We start from the raw sequence: 12,073 nt of genomic DNA, 5'->3' as shown, positions 1-12,073 counted from the left end.
TTAAATGCTTACCAGTGGTTTTCAAATGCTCATGCCCCTGAGCTCTGTGCCACATCCAATTATGCAGAAAATAACATTACAGTCTTTCCAACACTGCAATAAAAAAGTCCAGTAAACCAAGGCTTTTGTAAAAAAGAAATAAAACATACCACATACAGTGCTCCACTCCTGTGCTTTATATATCTGATTCTTCCTTACAGACAGAGGGAAGCAAGAAGAAATAAAGAGACACCAGGGATTACTCACTTTTATCTGTCTCTAACTGCTGTGCTACATTGTTCTATTACCTGTGTAAAGGCTTAGATTGCTAAATTGGAAGAGCATGGTGCTCTGCAAAAGGAGTTTTTTACTACAACATAAGGTAATTGTTTGTAGCTACAGCATTCATGTGGCTCAGGAAATAGTGTCTCTAGGGTTGCTGCAATTGCCACTGCAAGCTGCGCAAGGTAGTGGAATGCATGACAGATTAATTAAATTCAATCTCCAGTGACAAGCAATAGTTAATTAACTGCTTTTGTCCTGGGTTATGGGTCCTCGTTTTTGGCTTAGGAAAAAAAGAAAAAGAAAAATCAACATTGCAATGCACATCTTTTAGGGTAGCTAATGATGCTACAATGCGTCATAATTGCCATTGCGCGATTCCTTAGAAATATTACTCTGATTTGTTTGAAATAAATTCTCATCATTTCTCATCATTTACAAGCTTTAAAACAATAGAACAGGGAAAGAAAAGGTAGAGCTTTCTTTTAAAGGATGCAGAATGATCTAAGAACACTTTGATGTCGGCAGATAACTGTATAAAATAATGTTCACATCAGACAGATATTTGATTTAACACACATTTCGAACGTCAGTTACTACGGTTATTTTATAATCATTTAAATGTTGGCATTGGCATTAACACATGTACAGTACTAAGCAAAAGTCAGAGAGCAGTCTTTATCATTACTAATCTTTATTCATTACTAATATAGCTACATGATGTGTTTGCTTAACGCAAATGTTATCCAAGCTGTAGGCAAGGAGGAGAATTTGTGAAATTTGGGCTGGAGTTCTGGGAGGCTTTGAGCTGATGGGACCCGAAGCCAGATCACCCTTGCAAGGCAGAAGATGAGTAAAACTGGACCATCGGGAGGAGCAGGGGTGGTCGAGGGGTGCAATTTTTTTTTATCACAAGAAGGAGAGGAGAGAGGAGCAATGAAGTAGTAATGAAGAGGAGGAGTTGGGGCGTGGTCCTTCTCCCAAAGTTTTAGTTATTACATAACTCCATTTTGCGAAGTGCGGACCACGCTTGACTCAGGAGGAGAGGAGGAGAACTTGACAAATTTGGGCTGGAGTTCTTCGAGTGTGCTAGCCTGAGGTCGTTGAGATGAGAACGGATGTAGCTGTGGTAGGCTTGGGAGGACCAACGCCCGAGATGTTGGATGGCGTGATTGGGGAGTCATTGACAGGAGGCTGTAGAGGCTGTGCCGATTCTGAAAGAATGACCAGATAAATGATTTGGAGGGTAACTGCTGAGAGAGAACATGTTAGAGGTGAGTGTGGAACCATTGACAAGATATGCTGGATCCTGCTTCTGTAATAAAAAAAAAGGGTCTGTTGGTTGAGCATTCTGGAAGAGCCTTTTATTGATATAATGTACAAGGGGTTCATATGGACTAAGTTGAGACTAAGTTAAATAGGTAGATAGGGGTGGTTTTCCCCAGTTGATCAGTTTGGCTTTGTTTAAGATAACAAATCAGAGTATGTGAATCGAAGATGGTGAGGTCTGATAGGAGGGGATAAGCAGAAGAATTGGATTCAACTGAAGATGATGTATGTATCTGAGGAAACGAAAGAAGGCTAAGAGAAAAATGGCTTCGAGTGTGGAGGAGATGGTAGCTGAGTAGTGACCAGAACGGTGTGTCTGTAAGCGGTACAAATGAACATCTGAAGTGATTTTTGAGCTGGAAAACAAGGTTTGACTTTTGAATTCCTTTGAGAAGAAGCAAGGCCTGGGGGTGTTGGGAGGAAGAATGAGGTAAACCGGTAATGAGTTTCGTGAAGAAATTGATGCCTGCTAGATATACTTTTAAGGTTGAGGATTGGATTGAGTGCTGTGAGCTGGCAAATGTGAGGAAGGCTGAGGTTACAAAGAGGACATTTGAGGGGAAGGTAATGTTGTGCAAGGTGTGGAAGGATTTCCAGACAGTCCAGTAGGTTGACAGTGTTCACAGGGAAATGGCGGAGAGGATGGTATCCTGGGCTTGGGATATGAGTTGTCCTAGATGAGAGTTAGATGGTGTATGGTGTCCAAAAATAGAGGCACTGATGTTAGTTGAAGGTCTGCTAAGGTGCTAAGGATCTGAATTTCTGAAAGTGAAAATGAGAGAGAGAATTAGCAATGGCATTAGATCAGCCCGGGACATGAATGGGTCCAAGAATGTATTGTGTAGTACTGAATGTGAAGTGAGGCGACAAATGGAGGGTGTGAATGATAAGGTTCTGGATCTGCCTTTTGATTATATGAAGGTAGAAGTCTCAAGTTGCGTAGCTGAGGTGGCCCAGAAGAGAGAGGAATTGCTGTTTGTTACAGCTAGGAGAATTGAGAAAAGCAAAGCAAGAGTGAGTGATGCGGTCATGCTTCTCCTGAGGAAGGGAAACATGGAAGTCCAAGGTGATACCAAGGAACTCTAGGGAGGTTGAAGGGCAATAAAAGGTGTTGGAAAGATAAAATCATAAATCATTACTAATATAGCTAATATAGCTACATGATGTATTTGCTCAACGCAAATGTTATCCAAGCTGTAGGCAAGGAGGAGAATTTGTGAAATTTGGGCTGGAGTTTGGGAGGCTTTAAGCTGATGGGACCCGAAGCCAGACCACCCTGGCCGGGCAGAGGATGAATAAAATTGGACCATCGGGAGGAGCAGGGGCGGTCGAGGGGTGCGAATTTTCATTACGAGAAGGAGAGGAGAGAGGAGCAATGAAGTAGTAATAAGAGGAGTAGTTGGGGCGTGGTCCTTCTCCCAAACTTTTAGTTATTACTTAACTCCATTTTGCGAAGTGCGGACCACGCTTGACTCAGGCAAGGAGGGGAACTTGACAAATTTGGGCTGGAGTTCTGGGGAGCTTCGAGTGTGCTAGCCTGAGGTCATTGAGATGAGAACGGATGTAGCTGTGGTAGGCTTGGGAGGACCAACGTCCGAGATGTTGGATGGCGTGATTTGGGAGTCCTTGACAGGAGGCTGTAGAGGCTGGAAAGAGCTGCGAGGCTGCAAGGTGGTGTGCAGAAGGGGGGTTGGTGAAAATCATTGAGGAGGTGGAGAACAAAAGGCAGCCTTTGCCAAAAGCAATGAAACCACATCTGGCTCGGACAAGGCAGAGAAAATTGTGACACCAGAGTGAGGAAGCAGGCAGCGCAACGAGGCCTGGGGAAACCCAAAAAGGAGACCATCCAGAAGGTAACAGGCAAAGGACGAATCAGGATTTGACCAGCCAGATCAGCAGCCAGGGCAGGCACATTGACAGGAGTGAAGAGAAACCTGAGCAGTCAGCTACTGCTGAACTTTGGGGGCCGGCTAGGGCAGCAGGAGCGAGAGTGCGCCTGACCACTACATGAACAGACGTGAAGTAGCCTGCACAAGGATGCGAAACAGCCGACATGGTTGCAGACCATCTGGCCGTCCAGGAAATACACAAGGCGCCCATGGCCATTGCGAGCATTGGAGAAAGACAAGTTGGGTAGCGGGCCCAGTAGCGTGAGCAGGGGGTGCGGGTGGTCGGAACAAGGAAGAGGGAGTGTCAACGAGGGAGCGGGAAGAAGCCGGATGAGAGGGGCAGCCACAAGCCTTACAGGAAAGCGCGGATGACCACCTCCCCACCAGGTTTGGTCTGCATTATGTTTTCAACCAGCTGCAAAACAAAAAGTAATCAAAACTACACAGCAGTTTCCATATCCCTGTCTGGTACAATGCATTACAACTCTGGGATCTTGAATAAAAAAGACTATATAAACTGACATGCCAGTGTTTGGTGGATCATTTTCAGCAAAGCAGTAACACTAATAATCACTAAAGTCCAGACAACAGCATCCTGTGACCACTGATTGAAGTACTAATGGTTGACTAACTCAAATTGAAAAAAAAAACAGATCAGCTGTCTCTGACTTTCAATCTACAAGGTTGACCAACTGGGTATGTGTATCTAAGAGTGGGCAGTTAGCTAACAGCTAAGCTAAGCATTAGCTTAGAAGCTCCAACACTGAGACATAATTCTGATAGAATCAACAAAATAGGGTAAAGTTAAAATGATAACTACATTTAAAATGGAGTTATTAAGACCAGACCATGTTCATTTAGGAAGTTAACCATGCTGAATTGTGCAATACTTGTTAGGTTTTAGACTTGGTTAGGTTTTAGATGAAATCACTGAGACTCACAGTGGTGTCAGCTATTTTTACAGACTTCTGCTTCTCCAGACTTCACTTTCATAAGCATCACTAAACTTGGGAATAAAATACTACTACATGAGCTTAACAGCAGTTGACCACTTAACAGTGGTTGCTTGACATCGTTAACAGTTATTTGCTGAAGAAACAATTTTGTTGCCTAAACACGACTTTAAATGCTGGCAGCCAACGCTGCAAATATCTATATTTCATGTTTTTTTTAAACCAAAATGTTTATAAAAGCATATGATGCTATTTGAAATATTTTAAATGTTTAACATCTTGTAAAAAACTGAGAATTGTACACACACCTTACTCCAAAACTCTTGACTACTAGAATCTTCCAGAACCTCAGACTTGCACAAAAGAATCCATACGTTATTTTTAAATAAATAAAGCCTGATGTCTTATCCACTTACAAGACCTTTTAGTCGAATACACCTCATAAACTGAAGAATTAATTTCATTAATCAAAGAATTTCTCTCATAAACCGAAGAGTGAAGAGTTGAATGCCATGTTTTTCCCTTTTAAAAGCAGATCTGGTAAATATTCTTGTTTAAAGCTATGACATGTTTGTGACCCTGTTCTTGCTGGTGAAGATTGTCATGGCGTGTGCGGCCAGACAAGACGGGATGAACACTCGCAGAGATGGAACTAAGCAAGGTCTTATTTAAACACAACAGAGAAACAAAAGAGGGTGCAATGAAAACAATGAGCAGCACTGGGATAAAACTGAAACTCAAACAGAACGTGACAAACCAAATGGCAAACACAACAAATCTGGGACTGGGAGGAGCAGGGAGCGACAGGGGATGAGCAGGATATAGAGATAAAAACTAGAGAAGGGGACAAATGAAAACCACAAGCCTAGTTTGGGATACAGGGAAAACTAGAACTGAGAACCAGAGCTGTGCTCTGTGAAAACAAAAGGGGTACTCCCAATTATAATCAGACCTCTTAACAATAGTAAACTAATCAAGAAACCAAATCTTGATCCTAGTGTATTGTCTAATTACCAAACAAAAACAAACAACAAAAACAAGGCAAAGTACAGGCTCCAATAAACAGAAACAGAAAACAAACAGGTGACAACTGAAATGGGGCTTAACCTGGAAGACCACCTCAGGCTGGAAAGTAGTCTGGGAGCAAAGCGAGAGGGGACAAATCAAACAGGGGGAGGAAGGCTAGAACGCAAAGGAACCAATGAAACTAGCAAACAAAAGCCTCACCCCAAAACCGCGCTCGTCAGGCGCTGATGAACTTACTTGACTAGGGTGCAAGGGAACCGGATGCCAAATCTCCCTGGTGACCAACCGGTGAACCAGACAGTGAACTCCTGAACGTGAAACCGCTCCGATAGAGCATATACTACTTGAACTCGTAGACCTCCCTAGAAGTCTCCTGAACGTGAAGCCAACCTCACAGCTTGGCATCGCAAGAGTAATTCTCGATGACGAGGCATCTGCGTTTGCTCCCTTTGTACCCCAGCACTCAGGTGAAACAAATCAGAGATAAACAGAAAACATGGCGTCTTACTTCGACCGCTGTCAACACAAAAGTCCTTGGTAGTAGAACCAACGGGTGGTGAAACAGAAAGTACCTGAACATAGAAATCAACCCAACATCAACTTAAAAGACCCCAGGAGCCTGTGGACCGCGGCCCGAAATCGCCCCCGGGGGCTGGGCTGACAGTACCCATCCCCCCCCCCCCCGAGGCGGCCGGTTGGGTCCCCCGACGGGGACGCCCCGGTCGCCGGTCAGACACCTGAGAACCTGGATTGTCAAAGAGTGGGCCCTCTCGGTCCGATGAGACGGGCCGTGGCCCCTGCCAACTGGTGAGTCCTCCACGGGCGGGGGCCTGCAACTTCCTGGGGCGACCGCGAGGCCTGGGAGCTGGCTTGTCCGGACAGCGTTCATGGAACTCCTGGACCAATGTCGTTTCCAGCCGGTTCCCAGGAGCGTTCCTCTGGACCATACCCTTCCCAGTCCAGAAGATACTGAAGTCGGCCCCCGAGCCGTCGGGAGTCCAGTACTCGCCGGTCCGTGTAAGCGGGGGTCCCCTCCACTTCTACAGGCTCCGTCGGCGTGTCCGCCAGGGTGGCCTCGTCCAGGGGCCCAGGCACCACAGGCTTGAGCTGCGACACATGAAACACCGGATGTATACGTGAGTGAGGGGGTAAACGAACCTTAACAGAAACCTCGTTAATATGTTTGACAACTTTGTATGGACCCGCTGCGGCGCATCCATGCATCGACTGCTGGCACTTGGGTCTCCGCAGCAGTCCAAGGGGCCAACAGGGGTTGGTAGCCTAACATACACTGGTAGGGGGTGAGGCCAGTGGTCGCGCACCTCAGCGAGTTCTGGGCCATCTCGGCCCAAACCAGATACCGCGACCAGTCGCTGGGGTAGTCGTGACAGTAGATCCATAGAAACTTCCCCAGCTCCTGGTTAGTGCGCTCGCACTGGCCATTAGACTGAGGGTAGTACCCATAGGAAAGGCTCACGCTCACCCCCAGATGCTCGCAGAACGCCCCCCATACCCGGGATGTAAACTGGGCCCCTCGGTCTGATACTATGTCCTCCGGGATTCCGAAATTCCGGAGGACGTGGTCTACCAGGGCCTGAGCCGCCTGCATAGCTGTTTTTACATAGTTCTGAATATGAAACGAACACAAATGAACCGGAAATTAGGCCTGTGGGTGGCGGCCTGGGATCGCCCCGGGGGAGGGCGCGATAACGAGGGCCTGACAAAGATAAATATTAATATTTATATTAATGCTTGATATTCAAGTTTGAAGGAAATAAAAATGCACTACTTAAACTATAATATATAGGTACCAGAATGCATTTTATAGGTACCAGAATGCATGTTTATATGGTGGGGACAACATTTTTTTATGAGTAGAGTAGTTCATCTGTTCTGATGGACCGCTTAATGGACATTTTATAATCAATGTTATATACTAGCTGATGTCAGCCCAGCGGCGCGGCGCCCCCCCGGGGGCGATTTCGGGCCGCGGTCCACAGGCTCCTGGGGTCTTTTAAGTTGATGTTGGGTTGATTTCTATGTTCAGGTACTTTCTGTTTCACCACCCGTTTGTTCTACTACCAAGGACTTTTATGTTGACAGCGGTCGAAGTAAGACACCATGTTTTCTGTTTATCTCTAATTTGTTTCACCTGAGTGCTGGGGTACAAAGGGAGCAAACGCAGAGGCCTCGTCGCCAAGAATTACTCTTGCGACGCCAAGCTGTGAGGTTGGCTTCACGTTCAGGAGACTTCTAGGGAGGTCTACGAGTTCAAGTAGTATATGCTCTATCGGAGCGGTTTCACGTTCAGGAGTTCACTGTCTGGTTCACCGGTTGGTCGCCAGGGAGATTTGGCGTCCGGTTCCCTTGCACCCTAGTCAAGTAAGTTCATCAGCGCCTGACGAGCGCGGTTTTGGGGTGAGGCTTTTGTTTGCTAGTTTCATTGGTTCCTTTGCGTTCTAGTTTTCCTCCCCCCCGTTTGATTTGTCCCCTCTCGCTTTGCTCCCGGACTACTTTCCAGCCTCAGGTGTCTTCCAGGTTAAGCCCCATTTCAGTTGTCACCTGTTTGTTTTCTGTTTCTGTTTATTGGACCCTGTACTTTGCTGCCTCGTTTTTGTTGTGTTTGTTTTTGTTTGGTCATTAAAGACTATTTTCTTGCATTGCTCTGTCCCTGTGAGTGTTCCCTTGTCTCGCCTAGCCAGCATGACAGCTGAAAGCTTTACCGCAGTTGAAATATGGCACTCAATTCTAGACTTATTAATTAAATTGCACTGCCTTTTTCTAATTATGCCTGAATAAATATAACTGCAGTTCAGAACAAATCGTTAGCTCAGTTATGTGCAGCAGCAAGAGAGAGAGAGAAAAAAAGGGGGGGGGGTGCATGCTCTTGTGAGATTACCATAGTTACATTAACAATACATAGTACACAGTACGCTTTATTAGGTTGCAGGTTCAGTAAGATACTCGCAGTAATAGGTTTTCTTTCGAAATGTTTTGTTCTGACAGTGTGGACATGTGAAGCTCAGTTTTGCATTGTGCAGAATTGAGTTGGCCACCTCGTATGTCCACCCCTGATCTAAATAATACATAACCACCTTGTTCAATATTCTGGACTCATCAAAAAATATAAATAAAATCAAACCCTACAAACCTATGGAGTTGTACTTGCTGTTATAACATATACATGTATTTCCAATTAAATTAGTTTTATGTTATTGAAAACAGTGGTTGTGTTTTTCATAGTAATGCACATGTTTTGTCATGAGAAAGTGTTATAAGCAAGGTGTAAGGAATTATAAGATGAGTGGTTATAAAATGAATGCTATAAACCTCAATTTTATGATTAAAGGCCTAAAGTATTTCTTTATTTCTCAGGTTCACAGAGTTTCTGGAGCCCTTTGAACGAGTTATCCAACCTGAGGAGCTGTGGCTCTACAAGAATCCCCTGGTGGAATCCGATCGCATTCCCAAGAGAGTCATGTTCGTAAGTACAGTGCAGTGGTTCTGACACATTTATTTAAAAAAGGAAGCGGCTAAGTACGCAATTACACTTATTTAACACTGGGAGCTTTCCCAAGTCATTGATCCTACAAATATAGTATTTTAATTTATACACTCAAAAAAATAAAGGGACACTTAAACAGACTATAACTCCAAGTCAACCACACTTCTGTGAAATCAATCTGTCCGGTTAAGGAGCAACACTGATTGTGAATCAATTTCACCTGCTGTTGTGCAAATGGAACAGACAACAGGTAGAAGTGGAGGCAATTAGCAAGACAACCCCTATAAAGGAGTGGTTCTGCAGGTGGTGACCACAGACTACGTCTCTGTTCTCATCCTTTCAGGCTGATGTTTTGGTCACTTTTGCATTTTGTCAGTGCTTTCACCCCTAGAGGTAGCATAAGGCGGTGTCTGCAACTGACAGAAGTTGCTTATCCAGGAAGGCACATCAATGCGAGCTGTGGCAAGGAGGTTTGCTGTGTCTGTCAGCACAGTGTCCAGAGCATGGAGCAGATACCAGGAGACAGGCCAGTACTCTAGGAGATGAGGAGGGGGGTGTAGGAGGGCAACAACCCAGCAGCAGGACTGCTACTTCCTCCTTTTACAAGGCGGAACAGGAGAAACAGTGTCAGGGCCCTGCAAATATCCATGTTTCTGCTCAAACTGTCAGACTCCATGAGAGTGGTGTGAGGGCTCGGTGTCCACAAGTAGAGTTTGTACTTACAGCCCAACACCATGCATGGCTATTGGTATTTGCCAGAGAACACCAAGATTGGCAGATTTGCCATTGGCGCTCTGTGCTCTTCACGGATGAGAGCAGGTTCACACTGAGCACATGTGACAGACGTGACCGAGTCTGTAGACGCTGTGGAGAGCATTCTGTTGCCTGCAACATGACCGGTTTGGCAGTGGGTCAGTAATGGTGTGGGGAGGCATTTCCATATTCTAGCCAGAGGTACCCTGACTGCCATTAGGTACCAGGATGAGATCCTCAGACCCATTGTGAGACCATATGCTGGTGCATATGGGTTCCTTCTGATGTATGCCTCCTGTGGCTGAAGTGTGTCAGCAGTTCCTGCATAACAAAGGCATTGATGCTGTGTACTGGCCTGCCCGTTCCTCAGACCTGAATCTTGTTCCATCCACCAATGCCACGTTGCACCACATATGGTCCAGATGTTGACTGATGCTTTAATCCAGTTATGGGAGGAGATCCCTCAGGAGAACATCCACCGCCTCATCAGAAGCATGCCCAGAGTGCTTAAAATAACTGCTATTCAACACCGTAAACCATGAATATCTCTCACACTTTGGGTGTTAAATAAATAAAATTGCCTTGTCTTGCCTTTCCTTTAAATACAAGTTCCTTCCAGTGACAAAATGAAACTGTACATTTACAACTTTGTAATAAGACTTGGATCATATTACATACCAAGCAAATGTCCACAGCAGTTCTTCAAAATCTAATAAAATGCTTTCCTGGGCAGTAGAGACTGCTACTCCAACAAAAGCAGGATAAACTATATTTTAATACCGTAATTTAGGAAGAAACAATGAATAAGTGTCACGCCCGCACCGCCGGGTGATCATGAACTCCCCCTTCATGGTTGTCATGTTTCAGGACTTATGTTGATACAGACTTTTACGTTGACACTCTTTGTCGCCATTTTGGTTCATGTTTGTGTTAGCGTCATGTGTCCGTACATTGTTTTGGTTAATGTGTATCACCTGTGGGCTGGCGTATTTAAGTAGGGCTAGTCCAGCCAAACCTGACGATCAGCCAAACCTGACGACCAGCCAAACCTGACGATAAATTTAGATTACAGAAAATGGAGGACTGTGTAAAGGATATAAAACTCTGGATGTCACATAACTTCCTTCTCCTTAACAGTGACAAAACCGAAGTTCTCCTTTTAGGTCCAAAAGACTCTAGAAATAAACTATCAGACTTAATGTTAGACTTGGCAGATTCTCCCATCATTCCTGGTTTAGCAGCTAAAAATCTTGGCGTCACATTCGACTCAGATTTATCATTTGAGCAACATATAGCTAATATTAGTAGAACAGCCTTTATGCAGCTTAGAAACATCTCCAAACTAAGAAACTCCTTATCACTACAAGACGCAGAAAAGCTAGTACATGCTTTTATTACCTCAAGGCTAGATTACTGTAATGCATTACTGTCAGGTTGTTCCAGCAGGAACCTCAATAAACTTCAGCTGGTGCAAAATGCTGCAGCCAGGGTCCTTACTAAAACTAGAAAATTTGACCATATCAGTCCAGTTCTATCAGCACTTCATTGGCTCCCAGTTAAATTCCGTATTGAATACAAAATTCTTTTATTAACATATAAAGCCTTACATGGCCTCGCTCCTGAGTACCTGCAGGATCTTATAGTATATTACGAACCATCAAGACTACTTAGATCTCAGGGTGCTGGCCTCTTACGCGTTCCCAAAATTCAGAAAACCTCAGCAGGGGGAAGAGCCTTTTCCTATAAAGCCCCCCAGCTCTGGAATAACCTTCCAGATAATGTTCGGGACTCAGACACAGTCTCAATCTTTAAATCTAAACTGAAAACTTATATGTTTAGTTTAGCTTTTGGTAATTAATGTTTCTTAGATAAGGGCTGCAGGTCCAGGGGTTCGCGGACCCAGGGAATTGTAGTACTCTGAGATGCTGGAGCTGTCGTCTCGCTGCTTACACGCGATCACTCAGGTTTGTTGACGGTGGAGCAGATAGATGCTGGTGTTCTCAGGGTACGCCCGTGTCCGTGTTACCTTCTGGCTCTCTCCTTTTAATTATGCTGTGATAATCAGACCTGCCGGAGTCATCAGACATACCCAGATGCTGATCAACATTCTCTGCACTCCATAAAATTCCTCTTAGAACTAACTTCTCTCTCTTTACCTTCCCCGAGTAAATGGCCACCCAGCCCGATCTGCAGGAAGATTGCCCGCTGAGGTCCCCTCTACCTGCATCTAACCAGCTGCCACCTACCAGTCCAGCCAGCGGGTCCCCCCCCCCCAACCCGCCACCACCCATGACTCACCCGCCTGCCGCTGCTGCCTGTTTGGTGGCCGTGCTGAAACCTAGATGGACTCGTGACTG

At 45.2% G+C, this 12,073-nt stretch overlaps 1 protein-coding gene across 2 annotated transcripts in view; it reads left to right on the top strand.

The window, feature by feature from the left end:
* The window catches only part of plpp4 (phospholipid phosphatase 4), a 114,356-nt gene that overhangs the window by 24,055 nt on the left and 78,228 nt on the right, over positions 1-12,073 (top strand). For both annotated transcript variants that reach the window (XM_072677532.1, XM_072677531.1), the window contains exon 2: positions 8,834-8,942. In XM_072677532.1, the coding sequence (XP_072533633.1) occupies positions 8,834-8,942 (109 nt within the window). The remainder of the gene's footprint in view (positions 1-8,833; positions 8,943-12,073) is intronic.

Source organism: Salminus brasiliensis, chromosome 4, assembly GCF_030463535.1.
Source record: "Salminus brasiliensis chromosome 4, fSalBra1.hap2, whole genome shotgun sequence".
Lineage (NCBI taxonomy): Eukaryota > Metazoa > Chordata > Actinopteri > Characiformes > Bryconidae > Salminus > Salminus brasiliensis.
The sequence above is the reverse complement of the archived record's forward strand: the minus strand, read 5'-3'. Positions and strand labels throughout refer to the sequence as shown.